Below are 16,932 nucleotides of genomic sequence, written 5' to 3' on the forward strand. Positions count from 1 at the left end.
AAAAGACACGTCTATAACAAGTACTACAAAACTCTATAAGCCTATTTGGGCATAAAGAGAGGTTAAGAGATGCCTAGTTCTGCTTGCTATTTGCTTTCCGCGCTCGTAGAGGTGTAACCTTTCCATCATATCATCGCAAACCGTTTGTTGATTTACCGCCTCAGCTATGTATAAGAGCTGCTCTCGGATCCTGACCTCTCATCTTCGACACGAAACATCAATCATCAACACGACAATGAGTTCAGCGGCTCGATCCAACGATCCCCCGCCCTATGTACCACCGAAAGTCCCAAACCATGTCATACTCGCAGTCGTCCCGATACAGTTCGTGGTGGCCTGTGATACCATCCTGAGAGCAGCAAGAGACGCCATTCTGAACAACACGAATAAAGACCACTTCGAAAAGCACCCAAGCGAATGTACGCTTTATGATTCTTACTCCGTAACTCAACAGATCCTCCAAAACGAATACACTTGGCCTCTGGTCGTTGATCGAGATGCACCCCTGGCCACGAACATACACAAGATAGAGGGGGAGGCGCGTATGTGGCTAGAAACATCTCCGCTGTTCATCCAGCATCGCAGCGATCTGGAGCTTTACCTTAAAGCCCCGATCACCTTCAAACCGAGACGCTATATCGTGGATAATGGTGGTCTTTTACAAATGAGGGAAGAGAGGATTGCGCTTCGACAGCAGTTTCCTGAGGTTTACTTGGACTGCACACTTTCGGTCGAGGAATTGTGCTCTGAAAAACATGGGAAAGCGCATCGAGAGTATTTGACTATGCTGGCTTGGGTCGAGAAGGCGCCACGGGAGCGCATGTATATCAGTGCACCGCATTTGGATGTCCCTTCTCCACCTGATCCCTTCGGGTATAATCCACCGGGATATAGATGGTGAAGCTTGCAAATAATAGAACTTCTGGTTAGTCGCAAGGTACCAGATGTTAGCTCAGTTGCGGGTGAAGTCAATGTCATAATACTGAAGTCCATTTTCACTTGTGGACTTTACATTTTCTTTTAGCTCGAGAACGAACAGACAGTGAGATGTCTCTGGCGGTTTGCGACTTACCCTCTCTAATCTGCCAGCCGGTCAGTAAGACCCTTGCTTTCCTTGTCACCTAGCTAGTATTCACTGACTGCCGGTGCAGGACCGTGCGGGTTTGAACGGTCGTTTGCTTTAGCGGCACACATATCAGGGCTTATAAATCACAGTATTCGATCTGTCCTTTCTACTCCCTCACTCCCGCGCACAACACACTGTCACCCCCGCCATGGACGCGTCCGCAGAGAGGATGGTGGAGTTCGCCATCGTCCCTATCGAGACTCTTATCGCCTGCATACAAATCATCACCAAAGTGCACTCTATCATCGCCCACAGCACATCTTCACTTGGCTTTTTCTCTATCCCAGATGTTAGCGAGATGTTAGCGCATTACAGGAAAGTGGAAGAGCTAGTGGAATCCAAGGACACTGTCTGGCCGCTCATTGTCAAAGAGCAATCGCGCATCTACGAAAACATCACAGGGGTCGTCGAAACCGCGACCGAGTTGCTTTTGCGCTCTGCTTTCTCCGGATCGTTCGCGGAACATAGCAAGAGCCTCAAGAAGTATCTCGAACCCCAGCGAAGCTTCTCAGCTAGCAGATTGGCCGTACGTCGAGATGGCACTGTCCTGAAGAGGAAATGTATCATTGTGGAGCAGCGCAGGATGATGGACATCTACAAAAATGACGCCAATCGACTGAAGCAGCTCGACCTTCAATATTACATCAACAAAGACAATTTCGAGAACTTCCTGATGACATTGGCCTGGGCGAGAGAGAAGCCTCTCAGGCGTATGTTCAGCGAGGAGTTCAGTGGAACCTACTTGGAACACGAACCAGAAGTCCAGGACGATCCAGCCTCCGATCATGTCAGTCTCGCCGGTAAGTGGACGTTCTTCCGGTCTTCAAGCTCATATCTAACACCGTGCTAGACACCGAGTCCGTTGTCGACATGCTCACTCCGTCGACCACTCGTAACACATCGCCAGCTCTCACCGAGTTCCCAGCTGACGATTCTAAAAACGACGACAAGAGCGGCTCTGCCACTGACTCCACTTATGTAAGGGCCTTTGTACCACCGGACACCCGTATTAACAAAGCCTTCTTCGTACTCTACATCTCGGAAGACAAAGATAAGCGGGTCAAGTTCAAGGTGAATGATGCTTGTCTCGAGCAAATTAAAAAGGTCTACGGAGAGAAGGCCAGCATGATCGATGTTGTAGAACTTGCGATTCAGATGGCAGTTCAATAAGGAGAGCTCAAGAGCCGGGAAGTGCCGCAACTTTGCCTACACTCGCTCTGTCGCAGGTTATACGAAAGGAAACCACTTCGCCAGCTCTCGGCGAGCGCCCAGAAGACAAGTGGTGGAGCACGAAGTGGCTGTAGATCAATCCCTGCCTAATAGTTGTACATAGGGAGGGCGCTACCAATACTAAAATGCTCACATCCTGATCTATCACTTTCCTGTTACTCTAGGTCTGCACGTGATCTCTTCCGGCTGCTGCCTTCCTCATTAGTGTTCACTGCCAAGCATAGTCATCTAAGACCGTGCGGGTTGCGACAGTCATTTGATTGCTCTAGTGGGGCACTAATTTGAGTGCACAAAACAAAACAACTTCCTCAACTCAGGGCTTTGTACGTTCAAATTTCCTCCGATAATAGAATCCAACTTTGATCTCGCCCTCACCCGCCACCATGGACGCGACTTCCCCAGAGATGATCAACTTCGTTGTCGTTCCGGTCGAAACGATAGTTATTTGCGGCTATATAGTCGATGAACTCATCCTGGCCATCTGCGAGGATCCATCAAATGAAGAAAGCAAGCTCGAGGACTTCCAAGCGCTCAGTCGCAGTGCCAACACGATAGTCCAAAATGTCAAAATATGGCCACTCATCGCAAAAGAGAGTTCCACCGCGTACGATGTTTTCCGAACGCTACATGAAGTCGCATCGTACTGGCTGGAGCGTTCTCCAATCTTCAAGAAACATCTGAGTGTGCTCAGAGAGTACTTGGAACTGCTACCAGGTTTCTCAGCCAGTGGCCTAGAGACGTCCATCTACGGAACCATCAAGGACAGAGAAATGATCTTGCTTGAGCAGCAGAGAGAAATTTCTTGGTACAAAAACCAGTGTCAACACTCAGACGTCGTTCGTGCGAAGGACTTGAAGCGCAATCAGTCACAATACCACCAGTTCTTGACCCGATTGATGTGGATGCGAGATGACCCTCTTTCAAGGATGTTCCAGTCGTACTTCAAGGGAGAATACCAGGACCACCCGAAAGATTCCGATTGTGAGGAGCTGTCGTATCAGCTGGAGAGCTTCAGCGTTGCTGGTACGTGTATTACCCCCCTTGCCGTATCTCAAAGCTGACAACAGTGAGACGGCGCGTCTACTATTGCCATGGGCACTCCTTCAACTACTCGCGCAACGTCACCAGCCCTCACCGAGCGCGCCGACAACGACACCGCCGAGAGCAACGCTATCAAGCTACCAACCCTCAAGTACATCGCCATTATCGAGACCGACAACGATAACAAGGCCATCTTTGACCTCGAATACCCCGAAGTCAACCAGGATAAGCACAAGGTCTTGGTCATCGCGAAGGACATGTGTACCGAGATGGTTTCCAAGGGTTATGAGAGCAAGGTCAAGCTGCAGGACATCATGGAGATGGCGGTCAAAATGGCGAAGAAGTGAGAAGTGCGAAAGAGGCAGCAAGTGTCCGAATTTCAGTTGCGCTCGCTTGTCTTTGAGACACATGATGAAAGTGATTACGGTGCGGAGACCCACGGGGCTACAGAATCCTAACGCGGAAAGGGAACTTAGTAGCTAGATGAGGGAACTGCATGTATCGAACATGTTTGCAGCCTGCAAATAGTCGTACAAGAACCCCAAACGTTCGTGATAAGTCCTTTTTTACTTAGATGATTTCGTGAGCTTGCGGCTATGCGAGACAAGTAAGTAGCTCATGCGCTAGCGCGATGTATCGTGCTCGGAAGGCTTTCAGGCGCTCAAGTCCATCGCATCTCCAGCAGCAGCCTTCCTGGATCCAAAGCGCGCATCCAGCTTCCTGATCGTGCTCTGCCTCATCTCCTTCGAAGGCCATCCCTCACTCGGCACCCTGACCTTCTTATCCCCCCTCAACTGCACCGGCACCGGGATATTCTCACCAGTCTTGCTATCCCCATACCCATACATGACAAAGTCCAGATAGTACTGCTGCACATCCAGGCCCCTCCTAATACTCTCAGCAATGACCAGATCCAAAGCATGCGGCATCCTCTTGCCATCTTCGTTCCAGCCTTCCAGACTCAGTAGACCCCACTGATCTTCCAACACGCTGTGGTCTTCTACGTCTTCGAGCCAGGGATGCGCTTCGAAGTCGAGATCGTCCATGAGGTATGTGGCAACGACCATCGCACTGGTCGTGTCGTAGTTGAACTTCATCTTGCCGCTGAGCGCCTCCCATAGCGGAGTCAAGCTCTTCTGAGCAAGCAACATGGGGCCTAGCTGACAGACGCCGTTGCCCAGGATGGGGTCGGAGAAGCGCATGTCGAGCTTCATGAAGAAAAGCTGGATATTGATGAGATCGGCGTCGGTCCAAATATCGAGATCCTCAAGAAAAGAGCGACGCGTCCTCGATTCTTTGAGCTCCATGACGCACCAATACTTCATCAGCGCGCCCTCGCAGGCCTCTGGTACGCGATGACCTTCTAGAGCCATGTGTGTGAGAATGCTGCGTACGACCTTCTGGCGATAGACTATCATGCCGACCCAGCGGAAGCCCGGTACGTCGCGCGCTAGCCACTCGCGGCCGTCCATGGGCCGGAGCATGGGGTCTGAGATACATGTACGGGGGTAGAGCACCCAGCTGAAGATGTGGCCTGCGAGAGGCGCATGGTAGCGGGCGTAGTCGTGGATTAGAGAGACGCTGTATAGATTCAGGCGGTAGTGGAACTCCTTATCGATGGCGTAGAGGTCGACGATGGAGGGGTAGGGTAGGCGGAGCGCGAACTGGAAGAAGAGGTTCGGGTGTCGGATGATGGCCTTGTAGACACTGAAAAGCTGCTTCGGGGCAGTTCCACCGGTGGAAGTTTGGGGTATGGGCGTGGAGGGTATGTCTGGGCCCCAGATCTCAGCGGCGATATTGTGGCGGCGGTGTTGGCGGCGGCGGACGACGGTAGGCGCATTGCTCTCGGTTGTGGAGGAATCCTGAAGCTTGGCAGTAGTTGGAGAACCATCTTCGACTGCTCGTTTGTTTTTCCCTTTCGCGTTTGCGTTGAGATAGAGCGGGCTTGGTGGAGGCTCCATGATTGTCGTAAAGCTTGACCTCGTGACCTAGTATCACCTAGGTGAGACCAAGGTGCGCTCAAGTAAATGTGCGAAATCAGTTCGAAGACGTAATCTCACCCAGCTCAGGGTGATCGCGTGCGTTGTTTAGGCTTCTCGCGCACAATAGTTGCTGTCAAGACGGTGGAGAGGCAAACAATAAGGCTGTCAGGTCGTCGTGCCAACAAAACAGCGGGACGCCCAGGCAACCAACTACACAGCAACTTCAGAGCACCTGAGATGAGAGTAGGACTAGGCGACTGCCCGGCATTTTCCGGAGACTGTACATAAAAATATGCGGATCTCGTTGCAGACGCGTGGATTCAAAGGAAGATTTGCGCGAACGGAAATGACAGCTCGCCCCGGCTCCAGCATCCGCATGAATCCCAACCCTACTGAATGAACATGAAATATACGAAATAGAAAGGAGCAGAGATGTATACTATACCGTGGCAGTGAAACCCGACATATGCACTCATCATTGCTGCAGGCACGCGATGCTCCAGGCTCTTCCTCTCAGACGCGCTTCTCATATACGTTACGGCGTGTTCACACGTTTGCCTTCTAACTGAACGCGCGAGATTACTACGACAGGGTCGGTGATGCCCATCTGGGGGTGTTGAAGGTACATGTGAAGGCGTGGATGGTGAGTGGACGACGCGTCAACGTCATTGGCCCGTGCGCCGCAACCCCCGCCTCGGCCCCTCGTCGTCGTCCCTGCATAATCTGATAATTTAGTTCGCCGTGGGAAAATCGCGTTCCTCACGCATCACAACAAATTCTCCGATCAACGACTTCGTATCACAGTCGCCAAACACGGCTACCTTCTATCCCCTGCAGTACGTGTTTGCTCTCGGCCCGGAAATCAACGCCTTTCGCCACACGATTATTGACAAATTATGTCCAGGACAACTTAGGCATCAATAATCTAATAATTGAATCAAGTAGTACCACCAACGATCACCGCTATAAAGTCATCCCTTCAGAGTATACGAGAGCCTCCACGATCGCGTACCACGCGCATCATGACATCCAATCTTCTGGCCACGGCGACGTCGGCGCTCCCCAACGAACTCGCTCTCGTCGTAATCGATCATCTCCAAGGCAACAACAAGGCCTTATGTGCTCTCGCTCGGACATGTCGCGATATGCAAAACCTCGCAGAAGAGCGACTCTACAAGCGAATCGAGCTTCTATCCGTAAAGAACCTCCACGCCATCATCGAAGCCTTCACATCGCGTCCTGAACGCGTCCGCGCCGTACAAACCCTCAAGATCTTGTATTCATACAAAGACGACAGCCTAAAAGACAGCGCCGAGATAAGGACGACTTTCAACGAGTGCGTAGCTAGTATGGTCAACCTGAGGGAGTGGCATATTGAGAGCCCGTACGATAACTTTCATTGGGAGAACGATGGTGGACAGGCTTGGGTCAACGGCGATATGCAACGCTTCCGCCGTGCGCTCGACACAGCTTGCGTGGAGGGCCCCATAGAAACGGACAAGATTGCGGCTGAACGGCGCTTGGGGAAGAACCTCGAGCGAACAGTTGGGCTGGGTCTTCTCGAGAACTTGACCATCCACTCGCACGGTACTGCTACCGACTTCTGGAACCTTGACGGGTTCCATTGTCTCTTCCGACACCCCGCACTCAAACACCTTCACGTCTCCTGTGTGGCCTTCCCAGACTCCGAAATCCCAGAGCTCGCGACACAGACGAAGAAGACTCCTCTGACCTCGCTTGTTCTTGACGAGTGCGAACTGCGGCCCAAAAGTCTGCTCAGCATCCTTCGCACTCCGGCGCGTTTGAAGTCATTGACTTTGGGCGAGAATGTCTTCAACATTAACCGGTCAAGGCGGGCTAAGCCTCTATTGAACAAAGACGCAGGCGGATCACTGGAGGCTCTCTCCGCAGTTGCGCATTCGCTGGAAAGCCTTACACATCTAAATCCTGGCTGGCGTCTTGACAAAAGCCCTCAGGTGCTCCGCAGTATACGCCCATCTGGTGATGGTATGCGCGATTTCCACCTTCTGAAGTACCTTGAATGCGACACGAATTCCTTCCTACATCAGGCTATCATCATGAACCGTGATCTGGCGCCCCCCAGTCTGGAAACACTTCGAATCCGGCGGCATTGGGATGTTCCGGTCGACTTCTGGGATCAGCCGCCTGACTTCGATCACTACGCCGCTTTGCCATCTCTGGACACACTAGAATTATTGCAATCATCATACATGTGGTAAGTTCTTACAGCAAGAATGACGTTGCTTTTAGGATCATGCGCTGACTTTGCCCTGTGTGGCTCATAGGCTCGACACGGCAAAATCTGAGTACATCTGCGATGAGGAACGTCTTCGCAATCGCCACGCAAAGGCGTTCAAGCTGCACAAAGCTGGCATCAACCTGAAGATGTCGTTGGAACTACACAAAAGCGAAGGCTTGATACCACCGTACCTGCACAAAGAGCGCGTTCCTATCATCGAATGCTTGTACGATGCGAGCATGGAGGGATTCAAGAGTTTCATCAGGAAAGAAGTGACACATGAGGACGGAGAGACGACTGAATCGCTTGCGAGAGAAGAAGCTGAAACGGACCAACTAAGCGAAGTGGATATCAGCCTCTTAAAGTCGAAGACACGACGTCTCACGCTTTCCATGAAGCACAGCCTCGTGAATCGCGGCGGCCGACTCCCATCGTTCAGGGAAATATTCGGCTCAGATGATGGAAGTGAAGAGTCGGCTGATAGCGATGAGGATTTCGAGGTCGATGATCTTGACGAGGATGACGATATGGCGCTCGATCTTGAGCTCGACGATGATGTCGTTCAGCAGTATATCGATGAAGACGGCAATCCTGTATTTGACGAGGACGGCAACCCTGTTTTCGAGGACGACGGAGAGCTTTTTACAACTGTGTGGGAGGTGGCTACTGAGGACGAGTATGATAGCGATATGGATGAGGATACAGATGAGGATGACGACGACGACGAGATGCACGACGCGTTGGAAACCCAGCAACAGCCCGCCAACACCAGCACCAACAACGACGACGTTGACTAAGCAGTCTTGGGAGAGTGACAGCTGTTTATGTTCGACTTCGGTAGTCTGTATGGCCACGACAGTGTATTCTTGTGTATTCTTGGCTTTAGAGAATAGTTTTAACGATGCATGTATTATCAAAAGTGTTATGCTGATGACCAACAGTAGCGCTATGTGCTCATGCCACACACGCAACATTGGATCACGGTTTCTATGTGAATCCTCCTAATAATGAACGAACGCCGGGTATGTAGAAAGCATCGCGAAAAGAATTGCAGCTAATACGCTGCTAAAGAAGAAGTCTGCGATAAACGTCAGTTATGACTTCGTACTCCCCATCGCCCATCAACTCACCTCCACCAAACTCATCACCGCGCACACCCAAGAGTCTGTGACGAACAGTACGCGTTCTCTCTGGTGACATATTAGCCCTCCATTCCATAATCATTCTACCCCATTCTACCCCATTCATTCCATTCCTTCCTAATCCGGTAGGTATCCCGCCTTCCTCCCCCAAATCTAATTCAAGAACTAAACATACCTCGTCAAATAACTCCCATCCGCCTTCGCCCTCCTCGTCTCCAAAAGCGGCGGCACAAACGGTAGTGCAAGAGCCGAGACTACGTAACTTGTTGCTAGAGTGGCTTTGAGGCGGTAGTGTGGGTCGCGTGGGAGATGGCGGGTGGAGTATGTGCGGAGGTGGGAGAGGGCGTGTGTTGAGATTGCCATTTTGTGTGCCTGTATGTGAAACAAGGGTATAAGGGATAGTCTTTGGATGTTCAGAATGGATGGTTGGATGTTGCTTTGTATCGTCGTTGTTGCGATCGTGATTATAGATGCTCGCGTGTGATCAGCCTTATGGTCGATGATCTCGGAATGTGGGGCCAGGAAGGTTCGGTGGTGTCGGCGCGTGTGGGGTCTTGGTTGCGTCGGTAATTCTGTGCTCTGCTTTATAAACCTCTTCAAAGCAAGTCAAGACAGGTAAAAGAATAATAGCATGGGGGCGTCGGGGGACTATTAATACGTTTCAAGATGGTTGCCTAGGACGTCTGCCCTGAGGCCATTGAGCAAGGGGTGAACGAACGGTCTTTCGCACTACGGCCGCGGCTGACCTGCACGTGGAGATGAGCGACGTATGCAGGCGGAGTCAAATGTCACCATTTTTGTGGGCTGGCTGCGGTTAGGGCTGCCTTGACGCTAGGAAGCGTTTCCGTTGCTTATGTCTTGCTTTGAAAGCGTCTCTTGCGGGTTCGGCTTACCAAAGCGCAAAGTGTACATACTGAGAGCATTGGTAAAACGGGCCTGAAGTGATCGTTGAATGTGTTCGCGTAGATTCTCCATTCATCTTTCTGCCACATTTCTTCAGGCGTGCATTCGCGAGGATGCCTCAGGATCTGGGCGATCCGATCAGGGTCACACCACCCTCGCGCGAGTACGCGCGAGCCGCCGCTTTTTCGCGGTAGATGCTTTTACCGGGGTGCAGAAAGAGTCCTTCTTGGCGACAAACGGCGCATTGGTGAGCAGTTGGTCACGACATCTTTGCTCGCAGTCACGAATCGGCGGTTTTCGCGGACCGGGTGGCTGTCAGCAGGAACGACCAGATGCTGATTGGTGGATGGGTGTGGCAGGGGCCTTGGGTAACCTCGCCGCAACTTCTCTTTCTGTGACTACGCAACGTCGCGAGTGGATTGGTGACACTCATGGTTCTCTTGCCCTGACCGGCCTGGATAGGTCGCATCTACAGCTTCTTCAATGCTTCGTCTGCAACTCCTTGTCGGTCTTTTAGGCGACTACCAATCTCTTTCGCTTGGTAGACAACAAGAATATCGGCATCGATGACTGTGGTCATCATTGCAGTGTCTCTAGGTATCATCATGGTAAGCTGATGTATGCTGCAGTATTACACAAGCCATCCCTGTCATCGTTTCGACAATCTTAAAGTTCATACGACGAATTTGCATTATCGTCGAGCAAAGCTCTCGGAAGCTGTCTTGAAAGAAAACCCATCTAAACTTAAACGCCATTCAAGCCAGTCCAGCTCATCCGGCTCGTAAAGAAAAGGAAGAAGCGCCAACAGCGCGGGCTCATACCTCCTCAGCTACCCCACCGCCCTAGTTATTCCTCCTCCCATTACGATCAAAATTGAAAAACTGGCGTCCACCACCACCTCCACCACCGCCAGCACGCCTCGCACCACCACCACCACCACCACCATAAGCCTGCTGAGGAGCATAACGCTGCTGCGGCCCATACCCTTCATCCTCTGAATCCGACTCATCTTCATAGTAACCCTGCTGACGAGAAGGTTGTTGACGACCATAGTCAAACATACGGCCTGGACCTCCACCATAACCATACTGTCCACCGGCACGCGGATCTTCGTATCCGGCTCCATACCGCGGATCTTGAGCACCACCGCGGGTGTAATCTCGATCGTCCATGTAGCGCTGTTGGCCGTAGCTAGGTTGTTCTTGGGTGCGGCTTGCGCTAGGATTGCGTGACTGTCTGAATGGGTTGTCTGCGCGTGAGAGACCGGAGAACATGATGCCACGGCCACTACTACCACGGGGAGCATATTCATGATCACCGCCGCCCATGCCGCTCATAGGTCCATGGCCACCACCACGGCTGCCAGCGTAGTCGCCAAAGGGCTCGTGGTGTTCTTGATACTGTTGGCCTTCAGGGCGCGAGGAATCAAAGGTAGACGAGAAGGAGTAGCCGCCTTGACGCGTGTTTCCGCCGCCCATTGGCCCACCACCGCCGCCACGGCCCATCATAGGAGGGGGGCCACCTCCCATCATACCTCCCATACCGCCGAAGGGGCCACCGCCCATGCCACCCATTGGACCGCCGAAGGGGCCGCCCATGCCGCTGAAGAAGTCGTCGCCGCCTGAGTTGCCGAAGGGATTCATGTTGTTGAGTATTGTAGGAGCGTGGGAGTGTAGTTGTTGGTTGTGAGTGAGATGGTGAGTTGTGGGTGTGGATGAGGAGGGGTTAGGAGGAGGCGGGATGCATGTGATATAGTCAGCGGGTGCGGGGTGAAAGTGTCTTGTCATAAAGTTTGACATCGAGAGTGAACATGCTGATGTTTGTAGTGTGAGCGAATGTCGTTGGTGGTGGAAAGGTCGAGTTTTGGCAGGAAGAGAATGCGTAGGGTGAAAGCGTGGCTCGTATAGGTGAAGGGCAATACTGCTTTGCTGCGAAAGCCCTGAAGCATAGGATTATGTCAGATTAGTAGATACCCATCCTGATCTCGCCATCTTTCTCCCCTCTTAAAAACTCCGTAAGTTCAATCACTACCACATCAAAACACGTCAAAGATCAAAAAGCAGTTGGTGAAGAAGTCTTTTATTCACTCTCCATCCTCCTTTACTATATCTCCATATGTAACTAAAAAAGGGTATATACATTGTTAGTGTGGTAAGTAAATGTAAAAAACGGACCAGCCTTTATAATTCTCGCGCTTTTTGCAACCAACCTCAATCGGCTATGTACTGTTTGTTCGCTGTGTGTTTGTTGTCCTTCGTTGCGTCAGGATGAGGCGCTTAGCTGAAGAACTTGAGGGCGCGCCTGAACCTGTTGCCGCCGCGGTTGCCCTGGCCGCCGAAGCCGCCCTGACCCTGGCCCTGGTTTTGGCGACCGTTGCCTTGACCCTGGCCTTGACCGTTCTGACCTTGGCCTTGGTTCTGCTGACCTTGGCCCTGGTTCTGACCCTGGCCTTGACCCTGTTGGCCCTGGCCCTGGCCTTGGCCTTGGTTGCCGTTGTTCTGGTTACCGCCGTTGTTGCCACCGTTGTTGCCGTTGCCAGCGTTGGGAGCTTGAGTGGCGTCGGGAATCAGGGCTGAGAGAAACGTTAGCATGAACTCGATGGTAGTAAAAACGTGACGGATGAAGAAAGCAACGCACCGGAAATGGCACTGGCACCCTCGTTGCCACCCGCAGCACCAGCAGCCTGGTTTGCCGCGATAGCAGCAGGAAGATCCTTCTTGTTTTGCAGAATTTGTGCAGAGATACCCTCAAGTGTCTGAGCAGTGTCGACAGCTAGCGGCAGTGAGTATGGATACAGGATAGGGCAGACGCTTCGTAATGATAAAAGAAAAAGTGGAACTTACCAGAGGCAGCCTCGTCAGTGCGACCTTGTCCGTCAGTTTGCTGGACGGCGAAGCATCCACCAAAGGGACCGGCGATAGCGTTGTTGCGGCATCGGATAGTGCAGATGTTTCCAGTGGAAGCACCGAGACAGTTGAAGTTGTCAGGCATCTGGACGTTGATGACAAAGTCCTTCTCCTTGGCCTGGGAGAGACCGAAAGAACCGGGGATGTTGTTGGACACCTTCAGGGGGGTGAAAGTGGTGACGGCGTTGCTAGTCTCGTCCATGTCGCACTCGAATGGACCCGCGCCATCAGCGTTGACTTGGTGGATGGTGACAGCCAGCATAGAGCCGCCAGAAACCTGGGCCATACGACCAGCAGCAAGCTCGTTCTCGGTCTGCTCGCCGATGTCGATGTTACCAGCGATCTCAGTCCTTCCGCAGGCGTTGACGATGTTCTGCTTGATCTCTGAGTCGCGGATGATGGTAGCATCCTGCTGGCAAGGAGAGATGGTTGTGCAGTTGCGAGCAATAGCAGGGTCAACCAAGAAACCTTGACTCTCGCCGGAGTCTCCAACGGCGGCCAAGATAGCTGCGTGCGAGTGCACGGTGGTGAAGAGAGCGGCAAGCGCAACGGAAGAGGCAGCGAAGTACATAGTGATTGGAGTTAAAATAAAGTTGGCGCTCAGCGCTGAGAATAGAATAGAATGTGGAGTAAAGAAGGACTAGCGTCGAGCTGTGAAGAAGTGAAGACCGTTGATGGAGATAGATTACCAGCAGTGGAACGGATGGTAATCTATATACCATCCTCCATGACCAGTCGGACCACCACATCGTGAAATCCCTTACTCGACATCCATGGTGGTGTCCACTTGCATGAGACGTGCTTCGGTATAGGTCAAGGGTTTGGTGTATGGTCGTGCTGGCCTAGGCGCCTGAGTAGAGACTTGGCAATGAAAGAGTGGAGTACGGAATACCGCCAAGTGAGGAATAAGCACCCTGGATAGACTTCGCAGGAGCTTGTGGTACCTCCTCGACGGGAACACCTAGCCTGTCATGGACGTAGAGGCGTTGTGGTGAGGCTGCTCCACAGGCTTCAAACTTCGAGAACCTGGACCAGATCATGCCCTCCGTCACTTAGCGCTCATTGAACCAACAATTCAGCCTCCGTTTTGCCGTAGTACGCTAGCGATGAGGCGTGGGAGGTTTCGACGACCGTAAAGTCAAGTTTCGAATCAGAACGTCGCACGCCACATGCAAACACGACGGCTTGGCACAGTGCCATGCCGTATGTCCGGCTCAATTCCGGAAACTATGCTCGTGCGAAGGAACAGCAGATGGTGAGTGGCGGTCCCATGGAATGCGAAGAGCCTCGGGATGTTGGTGTTTCGAGATCAGGCGCCCGTTAAAGTGGATCTTCCCGTTACATGCCTGTGGGGCCACCCGTTGGAGCAGGAACGCCGCGCTGTCGGCAGATAGGCTCACAGTCTCTCGCGTAGAGTCGCCTGTTGGACGCTGTCGACAATGCCTAAGCAAAGGGGCTCAATGTCGCGATAGCGCAGACGCAGGAATTGCACCTGTCATCTCCGCACTCCTGAGGCATACCTGTCGCGCATCATGCCGGACTTCCGGACTCAACGATGCAGCGAGCAGTGTAGTAAGCGACCGTATTGTGGAGGCGATGGTTGTGAGCATTGCTTCTTCTTCGATGGTGTCGCTGCCATCTTCCCGAAGTGTTGCACCTTCTCTTCAAAGCCAGGTTGGCTGCAGCGATGACACTCCTGCAGGGCTCACACTTTTACCATGCAGCAAGTCCACTCTTCCGAGATGGCTTGAAGATACTGCTGTAATCCTCATCCATCTCGAGATAGCGCATTGTCTGAGGTCATTATTTCTGGAATGAGAGCATCCTTCGTGTTGAGTCTTGTGGCTTCGGAAGCCCTTTCGTCTTACCAAGTGACAGACTCGACGGAGAGAGACTAGAAAGCATAGCCTGTCGCCGCGGATAACAAGTCCCTGCGTGTTCGATAGCAACAATTATTGACAAATTCCATTGCGGGCCTGCCCAGTATTTCTTGGAATGACAAGGTGCTCTGAGTATCATGAACAGTAATGCTATTATTGAGACATGCTGTCAGTGGAAATCAAATTGCGCGTGCCTCGTCATGTCCCGGTCGAAGATAGCGTAAACCACGGTGATATACTGGGGATATTCTGGGCGGAGCCTGCTTCCATCGCGACAAGCAGTGAAAAGGTCGTGTAATAGAGATGGTTGACTTGTAGCAGTCAATCGTTCTTCCCCGCGGCGGCGAGTTCTTGTCTAATCGCCGAACAATCGCCGGCAGCCTTACAACAATCAGACCACTTTCATCATCCATCGCTCAGAAAACTTGCGAGCTGTCGCAAAGCCGCCACAAGCTTCCACACACACCAATTCCCTTCTCAGACCGATAATACACAGCCCATCATGAACACAGTAAGCTCCACGTACACCTTCCACCCGGTCATCAGCACTAACAATCAGACAGGTCAAATCAGTATAGTACGTCACACCTCTCGCAGACACCCACAAGTCCACCCACCCCATACGTGCCAAACCCAACACCATCCCACCAAAAGCTCCAATGAACCCACCCTAACCCCTCCCACAGCTACGGCTGGGCAACCCTAATAGTCGCAGGCGGCGGCGCCTACTTCTTCGCCAAACGCGGCATAAACGCCGACCGCGCCGCAAAAGCCGAAGCCGACCGCCAAAAACGCATCCGCCTCTACGAGCTCGAGCACGGCTTGCAAAACTCCGCTCCTACCACCACACCACTGAACCCAACCGCGAAACCAGGGTCTACACAGGCGGCGCCGCAGAGCGTGACGAGCGAGGTGGGCAGGCTAAGGGCAGAGGGAGGAGGAAATGGTGGCATGGGGGGTGAGGGCAACCCGAGTATGCAGGCGAGTCAGGATCCGGCGCCGACGAGACATGCGCCTGAGAGTGAGGGGCAGAGGGTGGGCGAGAAGAGCAAGTATGAGGCTCCTGAGGTGTATCGGAGTCGGAAGGGAGATCGGTTCTCGTGAGTTAGGATAAGAGGATTGACGACACAACGGACGTGGGACTTACAAATTAGAGTGAGTTCACATAGATACGATGCATCGATGGCGTTATGGCATGGAAGATTCTACTCTTTGTATTATCGTACACCAGCAGGTTGGCGACTCCAATGCCCCAGCTCCAAGCTATGCTAAATTAAATAAATCATTCAAAACGCCCACGCGATATATCAGGGTATAAAGCGATATGTTGCCGTCCCACGTCTCTGTACATCATACGCCATGAGGATTTACTGCGCAAACATGCCGCTTCGGCTATCTCTCCGCTTCTCGTACAGCCATTTGCTGTTCAGTCCGACACTCGCTTTGCCAGTAGAGGGCGTAGGGGTGCCCGGTGCCGTCATGCTGCTTGAGCTGTCACCGAACAAGCTACTGCTCATCGAACTGCCACCATAGCTCAACCGCTTCGTCGCAGAAGACCCGCTCATTGATCTCTGGAAGTTTCCTCCATTGTTTGGTGAAAACGGTGAGCCCGAACCAGACCTTCTGAAGTTTGGCGACCCGGAGCCGTATTCCTGATTGTTGAAGCTGTTGCTGCGCGGTGTTGATCGCTGGTATCGGGGAGGCGTGACGTAGTTGGGCGATGCGAATGCGGAGCCTGGGGATTGGGGCGCCTGGACGCCAGCTTTCAGGCCCATGGAGGCGCGCTGTGAGGGCGTGAGAGGTATGTCGGCAATCTCATCGGGGTAGTAGCGACGGATGAGAGGGAGGAACGCGATGACGATATTGGCGGCGAATACGACGCGGACGAGAAGGACGGCCCATGCGCTGTAGGGAACAGCTTTTACGACAGCGTTGATCGGTGTTCTGGTGCATATTAGCATGATCCACGATGACATTTCGTGAGGAACCTACGCAGCGTATTCCAATAGCCTCACCTTCTCAGTGACTCTAGTACCATATACTGAGAGAAACAGGAAACCCGCATTCAGGACGATGGCCCTGACGTTGCGCTCGTCAAACGTGGTAGCGTACTGGCGGCGCGCAATCTCGTCAAACTTGGGATGTCGCCAGGAACCATTGGGCGTGTATGGCTGTTCTGTCTGGGCAGATGGTGTCGCGGCCTTTTGCGGAGTCGCAGGCTGCGCGTATCGGGCTACCGACATGTTGCGTGAAGCTTTTAGCTACTCGCGTTGATTGTTTGTTTGGCCGAAAGGGAGTCGCAAGAGATGGGCTGGCTCGCGTGTCGGACTACACTTTCACTGCTGCTGCTGGGTTAGTAGTTAGTCTCGGATAGCGTCGCGCGGCTACAGGCACATTCTGTCTGCCACAGGGTGCCGCGATGGTGAAGGTCAGAGTGGTTGTACAGCAACCATGTTTTGGCA

At 52.6% G+C, this 16,932-nt stretch overlaps 8 protein-coding genes across 8 annotated transcripts; 4 read left to right on the forward strand and 4 right to left on the reverse strand.

The window, feature by feature from the left end:
• Positions 1–1,274: 1,274 nt before the first annotated feature.
• J4E92_009231 (uncharacterized protein) lies at positions 1,275–2,296 on the forward strand (the record flags this gene model as incomplete). The annotated part of the gene is made up of 2 exons (XM_051500580.1): positions 1,275–1,926; positions 1,977–2,296. The coding sequence occupies 2 exons, from the start codon at positions 1,275–1,277 to the stop codon at positions 2,294–2,296; spliced, it is 972 nt and encodes a 323-aa protein (XP_051349152.1).
• Positions 2,297–2,739: 443 nt separating this feature from the next.
• Positions 2,740–3,744, forward strand: J4E92_009232 (uncharacterized protein; the record flags this gene model as incomplete). Its single annotated transcript, XM_051500581.1, has 2 exons — positions 2,740–3,379; positions 3,485–3,744. 2 exons carry the CDS (start codon positions 2,740–2,742, stop codon positions 3,742–3,744), a joined length of 900 nt encoding a protein of 299 aa, XP_051349153.1.
• A 306-nt stretch (positions 3,745–4,050) lies between these two features.
• J4E92_009233 (uncharacterized protein) lies at positions 4,051–5,358 on the reverse strand (the record flags this gene model as incomplete). Its single annotated transcript, XM_051500582.1, has 1 exon — positions 4,051–5,358. One exon carries the CDS (start codon positions 5,356–5,358, stop codon positions 4,051–4,053), a length of 1,308 nt encoding a protein of 435 aa, XP_051349154.1.
• A 1,043-nt stretch (positions 5,359–6,401) lies between these two features.
• On the forward strand, positions 6,402–8,436 carry J4E92_009234 (uncharacterized protein; the record flags this gene model as incomplete). Its single annotated transcript, XM_051500583.1, has 2 exons — positions 6,402–7,615; positions 7,686–8,436. The coding sequence occupies 2 exons, from the start codon at positions 6,402–6,404 to the stop codon at positions 8,434–8,436; spliced, it is 1,965 nt and encodes a 654-aa protein (XP_051349155.1).
• Positions 8,437–10,153: 1,717 nt separating this feature from the next.
• On the reverse strand, positions 10,154–11,327 carry J4E92_009235 (uncharacterized protein; the record flags this gene model as incomplete). Its single annotated transcript, XM_051500584.1, has 2 exons — positions 10,154–10,254; positions 10,550–11,327. 2 exons carry the CDS (start codon positions 11,325–11,327, stop codon positions 10,154–10,156), a joined length of 879 nt encoding a protein of 292 aa, XP_051349156.1.
• Positions 11,328–11,960: 633 nt separating this feature from the next.
• J4E92_009236 (uncharacterized protein) lies at positions 11,961–13,161 on the reverse strand (the record flags this gene model as incomplete). Its single annotated transcript, XM_051500585.1, has 3 exons — positions 11,961–12,256; positions 12,322–12,456; positions 12,528–13,161. 3 exons carry the CDS (start codon positions 13,159–13,161, stop codon positions 11,961–11,963), a joined length of 1,065 nt encoding a protein of 354 aa, XP_051349157.1.
• Positions 13,162–14,972: 1,811 nt separating this feature from the next.
• On the forward strand, positions 14,973–15,574 carry J4E92_009237 (uncharacterized protein; the record flags this gene model as incomplete). The annotated part of the gene is made up of 3 exons (XM_051500586.1): positions 14,973–14,981; positions 15,044–15,051; positions 15,157–15,574. The coding sequence occupies 3 exons, from the start codon at positions 14,973–14,975 to the stop codon at positions 15,572–15,574; spliced, it is 435 nt and encodes a 144-aa protein (XP_051349158.1).
• Positions 15,575–15,837: 263 nt separating this feature from the next.
• J4E92_009238 (uncharacterized protein) lies at positions 15,838–16,713 on the reverse strand (the record flags this gene model as incomplete). Its single annotated transcript, XM_051500587.1, has 2 exons — positions 15,838–16,414; positions 16,463–16,713. The coding sequence occupies 2 exons, from the start codon at positions 16,711–16,713 to the stop codon at positions 15,838–15,840; spliced, it is 828 nt and encodes a 275-aa protein (XP_051349159.1).
• Between the last annotated feature and the right edge of the window lie 219 nt (positions 16,714–16,932).

The sequence above is a fragment of the Alternaria infectoria genome, assembly GCF_024043175.1.
Source record: "Alternaria infectoria strain BMP 0036 chromosome Unknown scaffold_22, whole genome shotgun sequence".
NCBI classification, from domain to species: Eukaryota; Fungi; Ascomycota; class Dothideomycetes; order Pleosporales; family Pleosporaceae; genus Alternaria; species Alternaria infectoria.